A 22439-nucleotide genomic window follows, 5' to 3' on the forward strand; every position below is an offset into this window, starting at 1 on the left:
ATCTTTGGAGGTTTATAAATTAAAAACTACATAAGAAAATTATATGAATAAAAACAGGCAAAGAAAAGATAAAGCAGATACAGATTCCTTCTATATATATATATATATATATATATCTTTTATTTCTTCTAGTGTAGGCCGGAAAATTTGAGATGTAATTTCCCATAAACTTAGAACATTAGATTTTTTACTTATTGTGAAGTCTTTGTTGAATGGCTAAAGTTGAAAACAGTGGCTCCATATTCTAGAGAACCAAGCACAGAAAGCAGAATTTGCCCCATTTTTTAGTTCTCTAAATGAGGACTGTCTGCTTCATGAAGCATTAAAATAGTAATCATTTTTCAACCAATCTAAAGCAGATCATTTAAGAAGTCTTACTAAACTTGACCTGTGGTTCCCAAGTTCAGGGGTTGCATGCACTGGGATCTGTGCCTAACTCTACCATTTAAAGAAAGGATGCTGGCTAGTGGTTGGAGCTGCCTGGAATAACAGAGAAAGAGGGCTCTGCTGGATATCTAGAATTTGAAGGGGCAAAACAGCCAAGTTTCCTGTAGGCTAATGCACCATAGCTAGATTAGTACTCTTTAAAAACCTTTGTCCAGGGGAACAGAGAGTGGCTGTATATATTTAAAACAAATATATAAAAAATAGTGCACAGGATGCTAGTGAGACAAACCACCAAGGGGTTGTTCTGAAGAGGTGACCCCTGATCCAAGCCTTAAAGAATGGTTATGTTATTCAAGAGAAGTGGGGTTGAGATTTGTTGTGCATCCAGAACCAGCATTAGGTTTACTCTTGCCACAGAGGCAAGAGTAAACATGGTTGTGGAAGATCATGACAAGACCTGCTATGGACCCAATGACAGAAAAAAATATTTGTTCATGTTTTTAGATATAGCAAAACTTAACTTATGTGGTAGAATGTAGACCTTTGCATTAACATGGCCCATCACCCTGACTAATGGAAAAGCTACTGAGCTTCCTTATATGGCCTGGCATACTACTCACTGTGCATATACTACATTTACAATGTAACTTTGGTTATATCTCCATGAGGAGCTTAAGGGACACTAGTGCTATATTCATTCACTCAGATGTATATATTTTATATGTCCTTGATACTGGTTATTTGCTAATTTAGTAGAAAGCCTAAGGGAAAGTAGCCTTGAATCCAATTTGAGTTCTAATCAGTCTTTGAATGTACACCCACTTCTGTGATCTGACCTAGCTTAATGGCATATTCTAGGAAATGAAAAAACATACAGAATGGCTGGAATATATGGTATTCTGTGAGGAGTGGTGGTACTTGAAGAGGTAAGCAGGATGAGATCATGACAGCAGTTATAAACTTTAGTGAGGTCTTTATCTAGGAAAGTTAAAAAGCCATAAAATAATTTTTAGGTATGTAATATGACCAGATTTGTATTTTGGATTCAATGAGGATGGACTATCAGAAGGCTGCTCTAGTGAGGTAGTTGAGAGGTGATGATCTGAATGTCTGTGGAAGTTGAGATAGAGACACAGGGACAGATAGTAGTGAGGGAAGAGAGAAAAGGGAGGCATTCAAAAACACTCTAGGGTTTCTGGAGGGGCCACTGCATGGATAATTTCATTCTCTGAGCTAGTACACCAGAGGAGAACAGGTTTTGGAGAGAAATGATGAGTTGAGTTTTGGAGGATGTTGTATTTGAGAGGCTCAGAGGACATTTCTAACAAGCAATTCTATAACCAAGTCTGAATACATATTTAAAAGTAGAAAACTCAAAAGAATTAAGTTAACTTGTGAATATGAAGTATCAATTATGAAAACAAGGATGATGGGGAAGTGGATAAGAAAATAACCCTAAATATGTGCTTAAGGAAATTAAAAGAATGGAAGTACTGGTAAGATGTAAACTAAAGCAATGTGTGATTCAAAACTAAAAATTAAGAAAATGAGGAAAAGAGGAACCAAGATGGCAGCATAGGTAAACACCTGAAGTTGCTGCCTTGCACAACCACATCAAAACTACAACTAAAAGACAAAACGGATATCATCCAGAACCATGGGAAGGTTGGTTGAGTGGAAGTTCAACAACTAGGAGGAAAGAGAAAAGCACATTGAGACTGGGAGGAGGTATAGAGGTGCAGAAGTGTGGAGGTATGGAGGTGTGTGAAACGGGCTGGCAACTGGGTACGCTGATGTCTTTTTCAATCTGGAGGGAGATACAAGCTCCCAACTGCTCTGAACTCCAGTTCTGGGTGAGACTCTGGGGACCCAGACTCATACAGGGAGAAACTGGACCGTCTGGCATCTGGCCGGAACACGAGGGCAGCTTTCTCTCAGAGGTGCTCACAGCAATCATTGTTCCTGCACAGGGCAGCGAGACACAGAGACCAGGGAGCTCTTCAGGGCAGGGCTGACTGGCAGCCATTGCTGTTTGTTCTGGATTGTTGGTTCCCTGAGACCCTTCCCCACCCAATTTACAACCCCACCCAAGCTGGGTGCAGAGGCTTTTGCATATGAATGGCCTAGCCCCGTGGTCAGCAAACCACGGCTCGCAAGTCACATGTGGCTCTTTGGCCCCTTGAGTGTGGTTCTTCCACAAAATACCACGTGGCAGTGTGCACATATAGTGCGATTGAAATTTCGTGACCCATGCGCAGAAGTCGGTATTTTGTGCAAGAGCCGGTACTTTGTGGAAGAGCCACACTCAAGGGGCCAAAGAGCCGCATGTGGCTTGCGAGCCACAGTTTGCTGACCACTGGCCTAGCCTTTTGCAATCTAAAACCTAACAAACTGCAGCTGGGTCAGAGAGCCCCAGAGCTTCCAAAAGAAACCTAGGCTCGACAGCAGCCTGCATTGCTTCACAGCTGCTCCTCATCTGGGCACCCCCAAACCCCAAGCAAAGAGAAGGAATCTGTAGATCTCTCTGTAGCTCCTGCTGGGTGGCCTCAGGAAATGGCTGTCTTTGCACCCCTTGGAGATCTAAGAGCCAGTGTACCCAGTGGTCAGAGTGAGACCATACCAGATTACAACTCTTCAGATCCATAAGAGACACACTCAGGGGGCAGACTCACTGAGCACCAAAGCCCCACTGAAGAAAGTCCTGCCCCATAAGAGTGTCTCCAGCACAGCAGTTCTCCCATTGTAGATGTAACTGGTCCTTACAGCCAATTGGCCTGGAGGTCAATTCCTCCCAGTGATAGCAATCAAGGCTTAACTACAACAAGAATGTGCACACAGCCCACAAAGGGGTGCACCAAGAGTGTCCACCTCAGGTAATTAGGGAGGCTGAACCACTGGGCCCTTAGGACACCTAGCACACAAAGTCACTCTATCAACACAGGAAAGCAGCCAAAATGCAGAGACAAACAAACAGGTCACAAATGAAAGTAATGAAGGAAAGCAAACTACTGGATATAGAGTTCAAAACCATGGATATAAGGTTACTCAAGAATCTTCTAGAAACCTCCTAGAAATTTAGTGAGACCCTCAAGAATATGAAAAAGAACCAATTAGAAAGTAAACATACACTGACTGAAATAAAGAATATTATACAGAGATCCAACAGCAGACTAGAGGATCCCAAGAATCAAGTCAAAGATTTGAAATACAAAGAAGCAAAAAACACCCAACCGGAAAAACAAAAAGAAAAAATAATAAAAAATTATGAAGATAGTGTAAGGAGCCTCTGGGACAACTTAAAGCATACTAACATCTGAATTATGGGGGTGCCAGAAGAAGAGAGAGAGCAAGATATTGAAAACCTATTTGAAGAAATGACAGAAAACTTCCCCTACCTGGTGAAAGAAATAGACTTGCAAGTCCAGGAAGTGCAGAGAACCCCAAACAAAAGGAATCCAAAGAGGACCACACCAAGACACATCATAATTAAAAAGCCAAGGGCAAATGACAAAGAGAGAATATTAAAAGCAGTAAGAGAAAAACAGTAACCTACAAGGGAGTACCGATACAACTATCATCTGATTTCTCAACAGAACTATGCAGGCCAGAAGGGAGTGGCAAGAAATATTCAAAATGATAAATAGCAAGAACCTACAACCAAGATTACTCTACCCAGCAAAGCTATCATTTAGAATTGAAGATCAGATAAAGAGCTTCACAGACAAGAAAAAGCTAAAGGAGTTTATAACCGCCAAGCCAGTATTATATGAAATGCTGAAGGGTATTCTTTAAAAAGAGGAAGAAGAAGAAAAAGGTAAAGATAAAAATTATGAACAAAAAAGTGACAACAAATACATAACTATCAACAAGTGAATCTAAAAATCAAGTGAATAAAAATCTGATGAACTGAATAAATTGGTAAATATAATAGAATCAGGGGCATAGAAAGGGAGTGGACTGACAATTCTCGAAGGGAAGGGGGTGTGGGGGTGCAGGAAGAGACTGGTCAAAAATCGTACACTTATGGACGAGGACAGTGTGGGGGGGGGGTGGTAAGGGCATAGGGTGGGGTGGGAACCGGGTGGAGGGGCACTATGGGGGGAAAAAGAGGAACAACTGTAATAATCTGAACAATAAAGATTTATTTTTTAAAAAGAAAAAAGAAAATGAGGATATTAAAAACTTAAAACCCAATTGTCACCAGAAATGAACTTATTTTCTACAAATGCTTCCCATGAAATGAGAGTATTCTTCTTTTGCTGTTGTTAGAAAGCAATGTGGTATTTTGAACTAGACAATTTGCTGGAAATTGTAATTGTTTAATAAAATACAGTAACCGGACACCCCAGCCTGAGAATTAAATAAAACAAAAAAGTCTCACCCTAGTCCAGTGTTGGCGAACCTATGACACACGCACGGGTCAGAGGTGACACGTGAACTCATTTTTTTGGTTGATTTTTCTTTGTCAAATGGCATTTAAATATATAAAATAAATATCAAAAATATAAATCTTTGTTTTACTATGGTTGCAAATATCAAAAAATTTCTATATGTGACATGGCACCAGAGTTAAGTTAGGGTTTTTCAAAATGCTGACACACTGAGCTCAAAAGGTTCACCATCACTGCCCTAGCTGGTTTGGCTCAGTGGATAGAAAGTAAATAAATCCCAGAATAGAAAGAAAAAAGAAAAAAAGGAGAGGCTGGGAGCTTCATTCACCCGCCAGCCTGAAAACGGCCCTCAGCCCCTCACCCAGACTGGCCAGGCACCCCAGTGGGGACCCCCACACTGAAGAGGGTGTGACCATCTGCAAACAGCCATCATTCCCTCATCCAGGCTGGCCAGGCACCCCAGTGGGCACCCCCACCCTGAGGGGGTGCACTCGGGGGGTGGTGGGGGGGTCCCTCAGCCCTTCTTGTGCCCTCTCGTAGTCTGGGACCCCTCGGGAGATAACGCCCTGCTGGCTTAGGCCCGCTCCCGGGTGGCAGAGGGCAGGCCCAATCCCTAGGTGCAGCCCCTGGTCAGGCTCAGAGCAGGGCCAATTGGGGAGTTGGGGCACCGCCCCCTGTCACACACAGAGCAGGGCCTATCAGGGGGTTGGGGCACCACCACTGTCACACTCAGGGCAGGGCCGATGGGGAGGTTATGGCTCTACCCCATCACACACAGAGCAGGGCCCGTGGGGGTGGGGGGGTGTGGTTGGGGCGCCTCACCCTGTCCCACACAGAGCAGGGCCGATCAGGGGGTTGGGGTGCCGCACCCTGTCACACACAGAGCCGCAGGGCGATCAGGGGATTGGGGAGATCCCCCGTATCAGGCACAGAGTAGGGCTGATCAGGGGGTTGGGGTACCTTCCCCTGTCACAAACAGAGCAGGGTGTATAGGGAGGTTGTGGCCCCACACCCTGTCACACACAGAGCCGCAGGGCGATCAGGGGGTTTGGGCGCTGCCCCCTGTCACACTGATCCCAGTGCCGGGAGGCCTCGCGGCTCCGCTGATCCCAGTGCTGGGAGGTATATTACCCTTTTACTATATAGGATAGAGGCCTGGTGCATGGATGGGGCTGGCTGGTTTGCCCTGAAGGGTGTCCTGGATCAGGGTGGGGGTCCCCACTGGGGTGCCTGGCCAGCCTGGGTGAGGGGATGATGGCTGTTTGCAGCTGGTCACACACCCTTCAGGGTGGGGGTCGCCACTGGGGTGCATGGCCAGTCTGGGTGAGGGGCTGAGGGCTGTTTTCAGGCTGGCGGGTGACGGAAGCTCCCAACCGCTCCTTTTTTTCTTTTTCTTTTTTTTATTCTGGGCCAGCTTTAGCTTTGAGGCTTGGCTCCAGCTCTTAGGCCTCCGCTCCTGAAAGCAGGCATCTTGTTTGTTTCGGTTCTATAATCGAAACTCTGTATCAATTCCAGCTCTGAGATCCCGGCTCGCTGAACGCAGGTTTCTGGGGTTTTGTTTAGCTTCTATATTTGTTACAATGTCTCTTAAACTGCAGGCTCATAGGCTGGCAAGGCAGGTAGGGAACGTTGGAGTCCTCCATCACTGAAGCAAGCAAGTCTCATGTTAGTTTCAAGCTGCCTGGCTCCCGGCTGCCATCTTGGCTGGCAGTTAATTTGCGTATCTCGCTGATTAGCCAATGGGAAGGATAGCGGTCGTAAGCCAATTACCATGTTTCTCTTTTATTAGATAGGATATATATATATCCTACATAGGAGGTACATGTTTCTTGTTTACCATTTAGCACACACAGTGATCCATACACACACATACAAACACACAAGAAAACTGAGCAGTGTTTTCTTTAAAGTGGTGGATTTCCATAGGTTGGTGGCATTCTCAAAGTTCACATAAAAAGTAAAAATGGACATACTAGTGAAAGTACAATGGACAATCTAGTGAAAACAAATACCAAATCCCACTTTGAGATATAAAATGATGTAATTCAGATGCCACTGTCATCTAATCTTCCAGCTTCTGAATCCATGGATATTACTTATGTTGTTGTCATGTAATAAAGAGTAAGTTTATTTACAGTCCCCCCTCTCACCCCTCTGCTCCCCCAAGAAAAAAGTCTACTTACAGAAAAGCAGTTACTGGAGATTCTATAAGAAGTGAAATCCAGGGGGGTTAGGGTTCCTAAATGCTTTTATCTACTTGAACTATAATATATTATATATAAATTAAGAGCAAAACATTAATTAACATTAAATGCCCTCCTTTTTTCCTGTACTAGTAATTTAACTTTATATATAAAAAAAGAGCATAGCTACTTGCAGAAATACTACTTCTAGTGGAAAGATTTTTTTTTTTTCATGTTTTACAAAACAATGGAGTATAGCATATTTAGTCACTATACTACCCATAATTTAAAAGTACAATTAATTAACTTTTAGTTTGGTAATTAGTATCTCCAAAAATCATATCATGAACTCCTGTTTGATTTCTAAAATTAATTTCTCTTCTTTTTTTTTTAAATGTATTTTATTGATTTTTTCAGAGAGGAAGGGAGAGGGATAGAGAGTTAGAAACATCTATGAGAGAGAAACATCGGTCAGCTGCCTCCAGCACGTCCCCTACTGGGGATGTGCCCGCAACCAAGGTACATGCCCTTGACCAGAATCGAACCTGGGAGCCTTCAGTCTGCAGGCCGAAGCTCTACCCACTGAGCAAAACCGGTTAGGGCTAATTTCTCTTCTTAATAAAACTACAACTGATATTTCCTATGCAAAGTTAAGTGCTTAGATTGAAAACAAAATAAGACTTTTTAAAAAAATATCACTGTGGCCCTGGCCCCTGAGGCTCAATTGGTCAGAGTATCATCCTGTATACCGAAAGGTCATTGGGTCAATTCCTGATCAAGGCACATACCCAGGTTTAAGATTCCATTCCCGGCTGGGGTGCAACAGATCGAGTTTCTCTCTCACTTTGATGGTGCTCTCTCCCTCTCCCTTCCTTTCTCTCTAAAAAATCAATGAAAAACATCCTTGGGTGAGGATTTTAAAAAAAATAAAATAAAATAATTAAAGAAAAATTATCACTGTGGTTGCACACTAAACGTCCCAGAAACCTATAAACAAATGCTTAAGAGTGATAGAGATCCTATAGAGGCAATATGATATCATTACTTAGAACCTAGTTATTTTGTTTCTGAGTTACTGAATCCATACTTTTCACTGAATAAAACCAAAGAAGACAACTTTTCACTATATACTTTGGTACAGATAATCCAAAATCATAGATAATCAAACAATTTTTATTTGGATTTTGAATATTTTCATTCATAAAGTAAAATATTCTGTAAATTTATAAACTTCAAACAAAATAATGCCCAGTGAAAAATCAGAAAGTTATCAACCTTTCTCAATGTAATGCTAAGGACCTTAAAACACTCCCTTACATTTTATGCCTATTCCTTGCCTGGAAATAAACTCTAAACCCTTTGACATGGCATTTGAGATCCCAAATAATCTTTCTAACCTGTTTTGCCAGTAATTTCTGTCCACACCCTTCTCTTTCTAGAACATGTTAACTTTCAGTTTCATGTCCTAGTTCATGGTGTTCCCTTAATTTGTTATGGTTGTTTTCATTTGTCAAAAGCCTGTACATTTTTCAGGCCCATGTCATCCATTTTTTCTGTAATATCTTCTCTATCCTGCCTTCAAGGTAGTATTAATCCTTCCTTCTTCTGTACTTTTCTTACTGCTATTAAAATTAAAGTGTTAGAAGTTTTTTTTATCTCCTCCATAGCATTACACTCAACAGGAAAAAGTCTTACTTATTTTGATTTCACCCAAGCTTCACACAATGACTGATAGAGGGTACCCAATAAATCCTGAACTGAACAGACCTAGTCTTGATTTATGTAACAGAGAAACAAACTTTAAGAATAATCCTTACCTATATAAAATGTATAAACCACATCCCACTGATTATTATTAGAATTAGTTATTGTTAGAATTGAATGAAAATCATTGGATTTTGGATAATAGTGAACATTTACCCTAAACATGAATTTTCCATTGTAATCCTTTTGGTGTTAAGTAAATCAAACAACTAAATTTCTCTCTTGCAGTCAGTTTGGAAGGAGGCAGGAAATAGTTCTCTAAAAATCCAGTCAAGTATCTGTAAAAATAAATAGAAATCAAATATGAGATCCTTACTAATACTACTAGAATATCAAAGTAAGAATCATTTAGTTTGTTAAACTCTTGTATGTTAAAGGGTTAAAGACATTTTGAAGACTAAAAAGATTAATTCAATTAAAAGTAACTTTAAGGAAGATTAGATATATGCTAAAGGGTCAGTGCTAAATCACGGTCATGAAATATTTTTTTATAACTCTTTAAAAAATCTAATAATTGGTAATATGTTGAAATTGCATTCAATATTGCTCTATGACTGTCAATCAGGTGTCAGCAAACTATAGTCTGTGGGCCAAACTTTGCTCCTACCTATTTTTTTTGTAAATAAAGTTTTATTAAAACACAGCCATACTCATTTGTTTCTGTATTGTTCCTGTCTGCTTTTATTCTGCAAAGTTGAGTAGTTCAGACAGAGATCGTATGTTTCACAAAGCCTAAAATATTTCTTTCTGGCCCTTTAGAGATAATTGGCCAACTCCTGCTGTAGATAATCAGTTAGAAAAAATCTAGTTGAAAACCAAGCTAGTTTGTATATGTGAGAATTTCTTGTTATTCTAGACTTTAGAATATTTCTGCAGTTTCCTTCTCAAAAACCAAAAAAAAAAAAAAAAAAAATATTGCTTTTAAGAAGGTATAAGAATGTTATGACCCAGCAAGCCCTCTTTTGGGTATTTACCTGAAAAACTTGAAAATACTTATATGTAAAGATATATGTATCCCTGTGTTCACTGCAGCACTATTTTTCAATAGCCAAGACATGGAAATAACCTAAGTGTCCTTCAACCAATGATTAGATAAAGAAGATATGATAAATATACACAGCCATAAAAAATATGAAATACTGCCATTTACAACAATATAGAAGAATCTCCAGAGTATCATGCTAAGTGAAATAAGTGAGATGGAAAAAGGTAAGAACCATATGATTTCAGTGATATGTGAAATATAGAATAAAAAGTAACAAGCAGCCCTGGCCGATTTGACTCAGTGGATGGAGCGTTGGCCTGCAGACTGAAGGGTTCCTGGTTCGATTCTCCGTCGGGGGCACACGCCTGGGTTGCGGGCTCGCTTCCCAGTAGGGGGCATGCAGGAGGCAGCCAATCAATGATTCCCTGTCATCATTGATGTTTCTATATGATGTTTCTCTCTCTTCCTCTCTGAAATCAATAAAAAATATTTTTTTTTAAAAAAAGTAACAAGCAAACAGATGAACTCATGGACACACCCAACAGTATGGTGGTTATCAAAGGGGAAGGGGAGAGAGGGGAGGATGAAGAGGGTAAAAGGTGTCAAATACATGGTGACAGGAGACCAGACTTTGGGTGGTGAGCACACAATGGAATATACATTCCATGTATTATAAAGGTGTATACCTGAAACATATAATGTTATTAATCAATATTGCCCCCAACAAATTTATTTTTTTAAAAAAGGGATGTTATGATTAGAAATGTACAGATATTTTTTAAAGAATAAATTATTTTATTTCAATACCTTTAACATATGAAAAATAAGCCTACCTGATTATTTTTCATTAACTAGGAAAAGCAGTGGCTGCTCTTTATATTCAAGTATACCACTGAAAAGTATCTTTTCTACCACTGCTGTTTTACTAACAAGCAGAAACTTGTTAATTAATTCTTCCTATGGAAATAAAGGCTTAAAGTTAAATATAATTATTTTTTTAAATGAGGGGAGGAAAAGGAATAAAGAGGAAGGACGAAGGGGAGAAGTGGGGAGAGGGGAAAAAGAAGGTACTGTACCTCATTCTTTAATTGATATGAAGCCAATCTGTGTACCAAAATTAAGGCCATCGCGGACATGGGAGAAGAACTTCTCAGGATGGCAGGATGTACAGAGGTTGAGATCTTGTATCTGGTCCTGGATATTCTGTGGTAGAATTCCTCCTTGTTCTAGAAGAATCCTTAGGATAACGATTTTTCAAAAGATAGCAAGTTTATTTTACCAAAAGCCAAAGCAGTATGAAATAAGTATGGATATTGGTGTAAAAGAATTCTGGGAAAGATATGCATGGAACAATGCAAACTGTTATTCAGTTATAGAACATGGACTAGTCAGGAAATGGTAGATTTTATCACCATTTGTCACCTACATTCATATATGAACTATACAACCTTTCATATTGTACTGCAGATATAATCTGAGTACAGGATTTTGTAATAAAAATCAAGATCTTATTTTAGAAGGAACTTTAAAGTTACCAGGCTATTTGTAGATAAGATTCCTTTGATTCAGACAGAGCATGCCTTTTAGTCATTTGACCCTCCTATCTTCTTTCTCCTATTACCAATTTTTTCACAGAAAATTTGCTTCTCCATAAAACTTTATGATATGAAATATGACTATCAATTAGTGATACTTATTCTGCAAGTAACACTTAACATATTTCAATCCTTTCTGCTAATGTGCTAAGTGAGACAGAACCTAGGCAAGGTTTAGCTGAGTAGAATAGAAACATGATTCAAATCAGACATCAATTTTCCTTTGTAGAAAAGACACATAATTTTAACAGCTATTAATAGCAAAACTTTACAAATCCATATTTATGCTGAGAAGTATATTTCTCTAGTTAGAGATTACAAAAAATTTTTTAAATACCGGTTTCCTAATAGTTTATTATATTTAGGAGAATTTAGCCGAGGAATAACTATGAAGTAAAACACATTCCAACTTTTCTCTATGAAGTTTAACCTCCCCTTTAAATCAAAGAGATACCAGCCAGAAAAATGTCTGTTATTAAAACTTAGATGAGAAGAGATTTCATATTTAAATTAGTTTTTTGTGTACACGTATTTGACAGCTATTTCAATATTTGCCAAATGAATTTTTCTTGGAGTTATTAATTGATTTCTAAATTAATTTTCATTAAAAACTTGCAGTTCTGGCATGAAATCAAACATACCTGGTGGCTTTACGAATGTCAACATAGGGATTTGGTGACTCAAATAGCCGCACACATTCAGGATCAATATTATGAAATGCATTTGCAGATTCCCTTGGAAGAGTAAAACAGCAAGGTCCTACTGAAGGTCCCAGTATGACAATAATATCTTCCAAACTGCAACCGTATTCTGCTATCATAGCATTCACGGTAGCCATAGCAACACCTAGCAAAGTACCTTTCCAACCTGGTAAACAGAAAGAAAAAGATAAGGACAGTTAAAACATAACAAAATTTCACCTTAATTTTTTTTTTTAATCCTCATCTGAGGATATGTTATTTATTTATTTGAGAGAGAGGAAGGGAGAGGGAGAGAGAGAAACATCAATTGGCCTGACTGGGAATCAAACCCTAGACCTTTTGATAATGGACAATGCTCCAATCAACTGAGCCACACCAGGCAGAACAATTTTACCTTAATTTTTATCTAAGTTAAAAATAAGCACAATCAGTTTGTGTTTTTTTCCAAATCCAGAAATAGTAAATGAATCACAAAATTGAGCTAACTAATGACTTAATTAACTAAAATACTGGCTTTTAAATGAGGTATACTATACATAGCCCCTGATACAGAAGAGATATTTAATGGGGGAGAGGTGTCCCTTCCACTTCCTTTTAAAAATGTTCTGTACTTTTAGTTTCCATTGGCATTATGCCTTCTTATTCTTCTCTCTTTCTCTCCCTCCCTCACTTTTTCCCCCTCATTTTTAAAAAATGTAAAAAATAAAATAAAATTTACAATTTTAACCAATTTAAAAAGACACTTAGAAAGCCAAGAGACATATGAAAACATGCTCAAAGTCACTTATCTTCCGAGAGATGCAAATCAAAACAACAATGAGGTACCATCTCACACCTGTCAGAATGGCTATCATCAACAAATCAACAAACGACAAGGGCTGGAGAGGATGCAGAGAAAAAGGAACACTTGTGCACTGCTGGTGGGAATGCAGACTGGTGCAGCCACTATGGAAGACAGTATGGAGTTTCCTCAAAAAGTTAAAAATTGAACTCCCATTTGACCCATTGATCCCACTCCTAGGAATATATCCCAAGAAAACAGAAACACCAATCAGAAAGGATATATGCATCCCTATGTTCACAGCAGCACAATTCACCATAGCTAAGATCTGGAAACAGCCTAAGTGCCCATCAGTAGATGAATGGATTAGAAAACTGTTGTACATATACACAATGGAATACTATGCTGCTGTAAAAAAGAAGGAACTCTTACCATTTGCAACGGCATGGATGGAACTGGAGAGCATTATGCTAAGTGAAATAAGCCAGTCAATGAAGGAAAAATACCACATGATCTCACTCATTTATGGATAATATCGAGCATTATAAACTGATGAACAAAAATAGATACAGAGGCAGAGCAGCATTAAACAGACTGTCAAACTATAGCAGGAAGGTTGGGGACGGTTGGGGGGGGGGGGTAGGAGATCAACCAAAGGACTTGTATGCATGCATATGAGCATAACCAATGGACACAAGACACTGGGGGGTAAGGGAGGCTGGGGGAAGGTCAAGGGGGAAAAAAAGGAGACAAATGTACTACTCTTTGTAATATTTTAAGCAATAATAATAAAAAAAAGACAGTAGTGTTAAGCATATTTACATTGTTGTGCAACAACTCTCCACAACTTCTTCATCTTCAAAATCGAAACTCTATATAATATACAAGTTTTAAATAATAAATCTCCCTTTCCACCTTCCCAGGTCCCTGGAAACCACCATTCTACTTTCTGTTTCTGTGAATTTGACTACTCCAGGTACCTCATGTAAGTGGAATCATACAATATTTTTCTTTTTGTAACTGGCTTATTTCACTTAGCATAATGTCCTCAAGGTTCATTCATGTTGTAGCATGCATCAGAATTTCCTTCTTTTTTTAAAAATATGTCATTATTAATTTCAGAGAGAGGAAGGAAGAGGGAGAGAGGGATAGAAACATCAATGATGAGAGAGAGGCATTGATCAGCTACCTCCTGCACACCCCCTACTGGGGATTGAGCCAGCAACCTGGGCATGTGCCCTGACGGGGGCGGGGGGGGGGGGGAGATCGAACCTTGAACTCCTGGTTCATGAGTCGATGCTCAACCACTGAGCACACCAGCCGAACTGGATTTCCTTCTTTTTTAAGGCTGAATAATATTCCATTTTATGTATATAGCACACATTGCTTATCTTTTAATCCATCAATGGACACCTGAGTTGCTTCAACATCTTAGCTACTGTGAATAATGTTACTATTACTAAGGGAGTGCAAATATCTTATTGAGAACCTGTTTTCAATTACTTTGGATGCATACTCATAAGTAGAATTGCTGGATAATAGGGTAATTCTATTTTAAAATTTTGAAGAAACACCATACCATTTTCCATAGCATCTGCACTGTTTTTGCATCCTCACCAGTATTGCATTAGGGTTCAAATTTATCCACATCCTCATCAACACTAGTTATTTTCCTTTTAAAAAATATTAGCCACCCTAATAGGTATGAAGTGATACCTTATTATGGTTCTGATTTGTATTTTCCTAATTATTCATGATGCTGAGCATCTTTTCACATGCTATTAGTCATTTGTATATTGTCTTTGGAGAAATGTATATTCAAATACTTTGCCTATATTTTAAATAGGTTATTTGTTTTCTGTTGTGCTGGGGTTCTTGTCCCAGCATCAAGAAGGGTTCAGGAATCTGGAGAAGGCTGTGTGTAGATGTTAAATAAGAATCCAGGGACTAATAAAGAGTCCGGAGACGAGATATAATTTTGAAAGGCATTTGGGGGTCAGAGGAGCTTAGCTAAAGGAGCTAAGATATAAGGTCTTAAGGCTAAGGTCTTAGGTTCTCTCATTGTCCCCAGGACCCCAAGCTTTTTATTAGCACAATTTGTCCTGAGGCGAAGCAGAGATACACACTTCAGAGGGTCAGGGATTTGTACAGAGTCCATTGTCAGAATGGGGGAATTAGCCTACGGCTGTTCAGGTGTTTGGCCAGTAGGAGGCAATAACATGTAGATTAAGATGTCCTTTAACTGTCTGGCAGCCACAATCAATTTAATGTATCCTATTCAGGTTTGGGGAAATGCCTTTAGCCATTCCCAGATGCAGACCTGCTGTACATGCTGGAAACTGGTTTCTGGCAGTATTGTTGTGGAGTTGTAGGAGTTCTTTATATATTCTGTATATTAATCACTTGTCAGATATGTGAATTGCAAATATTTTCTCCCAGTCTGTGAGCTATCTTTTCACTTTGTTGATTGTGTCTTTTGATGCAGATAAATTTTAATTTTTATGAGATCCCATTTATTTTTAATTTTGTTGCTTGTGTTTTTATTGTCGTATCTAAAAAACCATTGCCTAATCCAAGATCATAAGAATTTACACTACCCTAATTGGTTTGGCTCAGTGGGTAGAGCGTCGGCCTGCAGACTGGAAGGTCTCAGGTTCTATTTCCGTCAAGAGCATGTACCTTGATTGAGGGCACATCCCTAATAGGAGGTATGCAGGAGGCAGCTGATTGATGTTTCTCTCCCATCGATGTTTCTAACTATCCCTCTCCCTTCCTCTCTGTAAAAAATCAATAAAATATATTTTTAAAAAAGAATTTACACTTGTTTTCTTCTTCGAGTATTATAGCTTTAGCTCTACATTTACTTCTTTGATCCATTTTTAAGTTAATTTTTATATGTTGTAAGATATTAGCATCCATTTTTTCCAGGTGAATACCCAGTTTTCCCAGCATCATTTGTTAAAGAGATTGTCCTTTCCCCATTGTATAGTTTACATACCTGGTTAAAAATCAACTGACCATATATGAAATGGTCTATTTCTGGATTCTCTATTCTATTCTATTGATGCATATATCTGTCTTTATGCCATTCTGCGTTGATTACTATAGCCTTGAAATCAGTTTTGAAATCAGAAAGTATGAGACCTCTAACTTTGTTTTTCTTCAATAGTTTCATTTTATCAGCTTTATCTTTGATATTTTAAAAATGTTTTAAACCTAAAAAGTAACAAATAATATTCCCTTTTTATATTCAGGAAATAAGATTCAAATTTTAAATAACTTTAGCAATGTCTAGTGGTCTAATTCTTTTACTTTAGCCACTTTATTATTTATCTATGGCCTAAAAAGCAAAGCGGTCATAGATTTACAAATAGAAGGAAATCCAAAAAGTCATCCCCCACTTCCCATAGATATACAACCACTGGATAACCTAAAACAGTAATTTAAAACACCTCCAGAAAATAAAATTCCATAACCTTAGCACATAATCTAAAAAACCTTATTTTTTCTTAGCATATTAAGCTAAATGCAATTTGCCAATATTTCTCACTTTTTTTTTTTTTTACCTCCATATCTTTACACATGCTGCTGCATCTTTATGAACACCTCTCTGCAACATGCCTCACCTTCCTATTCCTCATTGTCTAGACTTCAAGGCTTCTCAGTGGTAGTGCCACACCCTGGGGAGTGTTTGAAAAACATGAAGGCTTTTTTTTTTTTTTTTTAAATACAACTGGAAATTTCGAAAGCCAAGCAAACTGTCTGCAATGTAAAATTATCTTGCCCAAAATGCTCCCAGCACCCCTCCTGAGAAACACTGGCACCTAGCCAAACTCTACAAATTCCTCAGGAATCAGCCTAGGTACCATTTTTTGGGGGAATTCTATTCTGATTCATATAAATTGACTTAGTTACTGCTTTTATCTGCTTCTATAATAGGAGTATGCTGAACCTACCCCTATCTTTATACTTATCACCATGTAAAATAATTAACTGTTTATGTGTCTGTTATGCCTACCGGAAAAAATTTATAATTTGTCCTGTGCTACAAAAATGGTAAAATCCTAAATGCTTAAACATGCTTACCAGCGTGAGCAACCCCACATGCTTTTTTAACAGGATCTGCAAAAATTATCGGTATACAGTCAGCACCAAGAGCTGCTATGGTGACTCCTCTCTGATTTGTGGTGATTCCATCATAAGATTCCGGCTCCTTCCTTCCCATAACCCAGACGTCATTGGCATGATCTGTCTAATACCAAAGATGTGCAATAAAAATGTTTTGAAAGTAGCATTTATCATACCATAAGCTTTTCTGAAAGTATTCATTTTGTACAAAAGTATATAACCAGTTTAAGATTACTAGCATTTATTAAATATATCCCTTCTACATATGGTAAAATACCAATTTATTATCATTTAACTTTTGGTATTATAATTTCTGTATATTTTATTCAAAGGAAAGCAGACTTTAACATGCTAAAATTCAATACTGTCCTTCATAAATACCTCCTACTAGAGATGGGTCTCTACATGTAGTACTTTCCACAATGAACTAATGCATTGAAAGAAATTAATTACCAAGTCAATGATACTTTTCCTTTTCCTAGATTCAATTAAAACTAGAATTCTGTAACAAATAAAGCACTGCCTCATCAATTGTACCCTGGTGTTAACTTAGAAAAGAATGGCCTTTCTCTTCCACAGTTCAGGAACCTTTCTTCTAAATCAAAAAGGCACTGGTACTATATTCTCTGAGAGTTAACTGTACTCTTACATGTGAGGAGCTCCAGGTGAATATATACATATATATTCCCATAGAATTGTCATATATGTGTCTGTCATATGTCATAAATTGTCATATATGTGTATACACACACACACACACACACACATATTTTTAGGCTATGGTATACGAATCAAAAAACATCTACTCTAAGAATTATCCTAACGTTTTACATAAAACACCAGATGCAAAAATTAAATAGCTTGATTAAGGTCCATTAATCATTAGCAGAGTTAGTAATATACTTCAGATCTTCCAAAATATGAAACATAATTTTACCTTTATTCTGTAAAATTTCTTCACATTAAATCCTGCAGCACTCCCCAACCTACGCAGATTTTCTTGAACAACTACCCGGGGATCTCTTCGTTTGGAGCTACTGAAGAGATTGAATGAGCTGAGAGTTGGTATGTAAGATATCCCACCTGTTCTTGTAGTAAATCCATGTATGAAAATGTCTGTTGAAGATAAGTAATGAAGATTATAAGTATGTTATACAAAAGACTATAAAAAGCATTAAAGACGCTATCTCTTGGTAAGACTTTCCCTGATTATTTCAGCCTGCTTTTGTTTATCTGGCACCTAATTTTTATAGCACTTTGTACGTCCGGATGTTATTATACACTGCTTTGTGTTTGTTTTAACTTTCCTATGGATTTATTGCTCTTCAAAGGGTATCATCTGTCCCAGTTGTCTTTGTTATTCCCAATAAGTCTATAGCTCATAATAAATATCATTTAACCAAGAAGATTGACTGTTTTAAATTTCACTATTTTGTAATGATGACAATGAGTTAAGATTTCAGAATTGCTAAACAGGAAATATCATTTAAAGGAAGCCTGGGGATTTGTCTTAAAGCAAATTTGCATAAAGCAAATGTATTTATGTAGAGGGCTTTTAAGGGACTATCCCTTAATATCCCTAACACTACCAGACCACCCATGACATTCCCATGTTTCAACTGATGGTAATGAGCACATAAGCCCAGTCTACAAAAGAAAGAAGGAAAAAAAGAAGTGAACAACTTCTAAAGAATGACCGGTTTTTCACATGCCTGGTGAAAACAACAGATAGTGTGTAATATACCTGAGATCAAAGGAGTTGTGAGGATGGTTAACTCTCCTTTCAGTGCCGGCAGACTTCTCAAATATGTTTCTATTTCATTCTGTATAGCTTCTAGTTCTTGAGTTGTGATCATGCTTATCTCAGTGGACTGTTTCAAAAGACCTCCCTTCAACGTTACCTGTAAATCTTCAAACTCAAAATTGTAAACATCAGTGAAGAGTTGATCAATAAAAGCCTTCATTAATGTCTTCCGCTGCATGGGTACCATTACCTTAATGCTGCTCAGGTTTTTTTCATCAATTTTCTGTTTAATGGTATACAAAGAGGCAGCCATACTGGGATTGCTAACAATCTCAAATTCTCTCAAGAGAGCTGACAATCCATTGGTTGTTTCTAATTCGTAAGTATCAAGGTCACCGTTCCTTTCACAGCTGATGTTACTGCAACACATTATGCAAAGGAGCTTGGCCTTGGCAGCATGGTGGGATCTAACAGCATCCAATGTCTTCAGTAATGTCGGATAGTTTTCCTGAGAGTTCAATGTCAAACCAAATAGATCAACCAACACTGCTTCTGCCATCCTGCAGTACCTGTACAAAGCTCTTCAAAGAAGACTTTTGTGCTCCCCCCAAATCACCTGTAACAAAATATTAGCATAAATAAGAATGCAAAATTAGATCAATCCTATAGTTACAACAGAAACATATGGCTGGGGTGGGGGGTGGGGGTGGGGGGAGAATCGCATTGATCTAAAAATGTGACCAAAACTGTAACACTAGGCCCCTCCCAGAAAAGTCAGAAAACTGTCATAAGAGAATCATGACAATTAAAGCAAAGTTATTTCCTAATTCATCTTCCAAAAGGATGTGTACATCTTTCCAGAAAGGCAGCAGCTCCTCTGTTTTTGTTTTCATACAGGGAATTTTAAATAGGAATTTACCTGTTGACTTAGACAAAGTCCTGTTTTTTTAACGACATGGCATCAATGTATGCGATATATCATCAATCCTGACATGACTGCCATGGTCGGTCACATCCCTTCATGAGAAATACGGGGGCCTTGCATTCAGTCGGTTAAACGGAGCCGCACTGTAAAAATCGCGTTTTTAAGAGAGAAAGCCGAAGTGACTATGCGTTTCTCGCCGGGGTTGACATAATCCCCAGGCGCGGCAACTGCCACGGAGCGGCTGGGATTGTGCGAGACCCTGCTGCCCGCTCCCTCCGCCTCCCGGCCGGGGTCTCCGCCCCTCCCGCCCCTCCCGCCCCGCCCTCACAGTAACCACCGGGTAAACCCAGCAGCGCCCGGAGAGTCTGGAGTCAGCCCCTCACAGTACCCGGGTAAACCCAGCAGCGCCCGGAGAGTCTGGAGTCAGCCCCTCACAGTACCCGGGTAAACCCAGCAGCGCCCGGAGAGTTTGCAGTCAGCCCCTCACAGTAACCGGGTAAACCCAGCAGCGCCCGGAGAGTTTGCAGTCAGCCCCTCACAGTACCCGGGTAAACCCAGCAGCGCCCGGAGAGTCTGGAGTCAGCCCCTCACAGTAACCGGGTAAACCCAGCAGCGCCCGGAGAGTCTGGAGTCAGCCCCTCACAGTAACCGGGTAAACCCAGCAGCGCCCGGAGAGTCTGGAGTCAGCCCCTCACGATGGGCGCGTCTGGTCTCCGGCCTACAAGGTCAGGCAGCTAAGTTATCGTCCTCATTATCCAAGCAGGCTGGGCGGGCCAGAAAGCAAAGTTGTTTTTTTTAGAATAAGAGGCCGTCTAAGCAATAGCAGAGAATTCCAAAGAGCAGTTTCACAGAATAGGGGTGAGCCTCCTCACCGGGACCCGGGACCAGGCCTCCCCTCGCCGCGCGCCCAGCGTCCGCTCCCTACCGGACAGCACGCTCTCCCGCCCGGTGCATCGGGGCTGTGGAGACATCAGGAGAAGCGGGGTGACCGCGAGGTTCCCCAGGACGCGCCTGTCACGGGCGGGCCCGGGCGGCCCCGCGGGGCTCCCGGCGCCGCGCCGCCTCCACCTGCCCGGACCCGCCCGCGGGGACTTCCAGGGACCACGCCCTCCGCGGGCCGCGCCCCGCCCGCCGCCCGCCCGGAACCTGGGCTCCACCCCGCCCGCGGCCTGCGGTGAGGCTCTGCCCCGACCACCTCACCCTGAGCCCAGCCCACCTCACCCCAACCCTCCCCACCTCACCCCGGACCCAGCCTCACCCGGGAGCCGCGGGCGAGTCCCCAGAAGTCCCAGTCCGGCCCCGGCCTGCCTAGGGCCCCGCAGCTGCGGACGGACTGCCGGCCGGGGCGAGCGGCTGGGAGGCCGGGACGAGTGGGGGGCGGCGGGCCGGGGAGTCAGCAGTTCCGGGCGAAGGCGGCCCGTCGAGCCCGCTCCCCGCGGCCCCGTGGAGGGAAGAGGAACAGGAACCAGAACGCAGAGGGCCTCGCGCCGGAGCCAGGCGGGCGGCGGGCGGCGGGTGGGAAGCCGGGGCGGGAGGGGCGCGGGCGGCGGGCGGGGCGCCCCGGATCCCGTCGCGCTGACTCCGCTCGGCGCGGGCCGCCCTCCCCGCGTCCGCCCTTCGGTCCAGGGGGACTGCTCGCTGCCCTGCGGTGGGGGGGCCGGGGGGGGGGGCTGGGACCCCGGTCGCCGCCGGAGCCCAGGCCCGAGGCCGCACGGCTTGAGCACCAGGCAGGCAGTCTGTTTTGTTCATGTTTAAGCCATGGGCCTCCGAAGGGGGATTTTTGTTTCCTGCTTTTATTTTCGGAATCGAGTTGGAGGATTGGACCCTCCTCGCCCGGACCTGCCCCGCACGGCCCCCTCCCCCAGCCCGGGGCCCGCTCGCCTTTCAAACGCGCCGCCGGCAGCAGCGGTGCGGGCGCCGCCAGGTCTCCGGTTGGATCCTGGTCGGGGTGGGCGGGAGGCAGCTGCCCATTGGCGTTTCTGTCTCACGTGGATGTTTCTCTGTCTCCCTCTCCCTTCCTCTCTAAAAATCAATGAGAACATATCCTCAGGCGAGGATTAAAATAAATAAAAATAAAAATATGTGCCGCTAGTAGAAAAATTAGAAGGTACTAACCATTAAAATTGTGATACAGGTGCAAGTTAGCATACCCTATCAGCCCCCAAAGCGTATAACATCCATTTATTTTTTAAAATTAAACATATGATGTGGAAGACGGATGCTGTGGTAAAGAGTAGGAGAAAGGATATTTTCAGTGGAACTGGTCATGATGGGAGGCAGAGATGCCTTTTATTTTATAGCCGCTCAGGTGATAAGGGCCAAGAAGCTTTACCTGAAAGAGAAAGAATTTCAATATCTGGGAGTTGAGAACAGCATTTGGAGGGGGCAAATGCTTCTATTTCAGTGGTTCTCAACCTCCCTAATGCCGAGACCCTTTAATACAGTTCCTTATGTTGTGGTGACCCCCAATTTCATTGTTACAAATTGAACGTAATTAAAGCATAGTGATCAATCACAAAAACAATATGTAATTATATATGTGTTTTCCGATGGTCTTTGGCGACCCCTCTGAAAGGGTCGTTCTACCCCCAAAGGGTTCGAAACCGATTAGAGAATGGGATCACTAACCCAGAATAGGAGGTCTTTTGTGTCCAGCCGGCAAGGCCATGGCATACTCAGCCCCAGGGCGCCTTAGGTGCCGCCAGCTCAGCCTGGTTCAGTGACCCTGAGTCCGGGTGGTGAAAGGCTTAGAAAAGACAGACAAGAGAATGAAAGCTGGGTCTCGGTGGGACGCTGCTCCTCTGATGGACAGCGCCCACAAGCCGTGTCTTTATTTTATAGCAGATGCCAGGAGG

General features: G+C 41.2%; 2 protein-coding genes across 7 annotated transcripts in view; one reads left to right on the forward strand and one right to left on the reverse strand.

Moving 5' to 3' along the window:
- Positions 1 to 8113: 8113 nt before the first annotated feature.
- LACC1 (laccase domain containing 1) lies at positions 8114 to 20691 on the reverse strand. 2 transcript variants are annotated; one of them, XM_059684694.1, is made up of 8 exons: positions 20510 to 20690; positions 19579 to 19727; positions 18660 to 19275; positions 17853 to 18031; positions 16874 to 17039; positions 11947 to 12172; positions 10787 to 10947; positions 8114 to 9003 (listed from the first exon to the last, which is right to left on the reverse strand). In XM_059684694.1, exons 3-7 carry the CDS (start codon positions 19216 to 19218, stop codon positions 10788 to 10790), a joined length of 1290 nt encoding a protein of 429 aa, XP_059540677.1. In that variant the 5' UTR covers positions 19219 to 19275; positions 19579 to 19727; positions 20510 to 20690; the 3' UTR covers positions 8114 to 9003; position 10787. The 2 variants fall into 2 exon arrangements, with proteins under 2 accessions (XP_059540677.1, XP_059540676.1); XM_059684693.1 differs by lacking the exon at positions 19579 to 19727 and having other exon boundaries at positions 20457 to 20691.
- Positions 20692 to 21246: 555 nt separating this feature from the next.
- CCDC122 (coiled-coil domain containing 122) overlaps positions 21247 to 22439 on the forward strand; it is a 35982-nt gene continuing 34789 nt past the window's right edge. For 3 of the 5 annotated variants that reach the window (XM_059684695.1, XM_059684701.1, XM_059684697.1), the window contains exon 1: positions 21247 to 21508. The gene's annotated coding sequence lies outside the window, so the exon portion shown is untranslated. The remainder of the gene's footprint in view (positions 21509 to 22439) is intronic. The other 2 variants (XM_059684696.1, XM_059684698.1) reach the window with 1 other exon arrangement.

Source organism: Myotis daubentonii, chromosome 2 (genome assembly GCF_963259705.1).
Source record: "Myotis daubentonii chromosome 2, mMyoDau2.1, whole genome shotgun sequence".
NCBI lineage: Eukaryota > Metazoa > Chordata > Mammalia > Chiroptera > Vespertilionidae > Myotis > Myotis daubentonii.

Excerpts from the sequence above, each read along its gene's own strand:
- LACC1 (XM_059684693.1), bottom strand. The coding sequence starts at position 19,218 with ATGGCAGAAGCAGTGTTGGTTGATCTATTTGGTTTGACATTGAACTCT. Across the intron at positions 18,032-18,659 it reads CACAACTCCTTTGATCTCAG|ACATTTTCATACATGGATTT; the intron begins GTATATTACACA and ends TATCTTCAACAG. Across the intron at positions 10,948-11,946 it reads GACATTCGTAAAGCCACCAG|GATTCTTCTAGAACAAGGAG; the intron begins GTATGTTTGATT and ends CGTTATCCTAAG.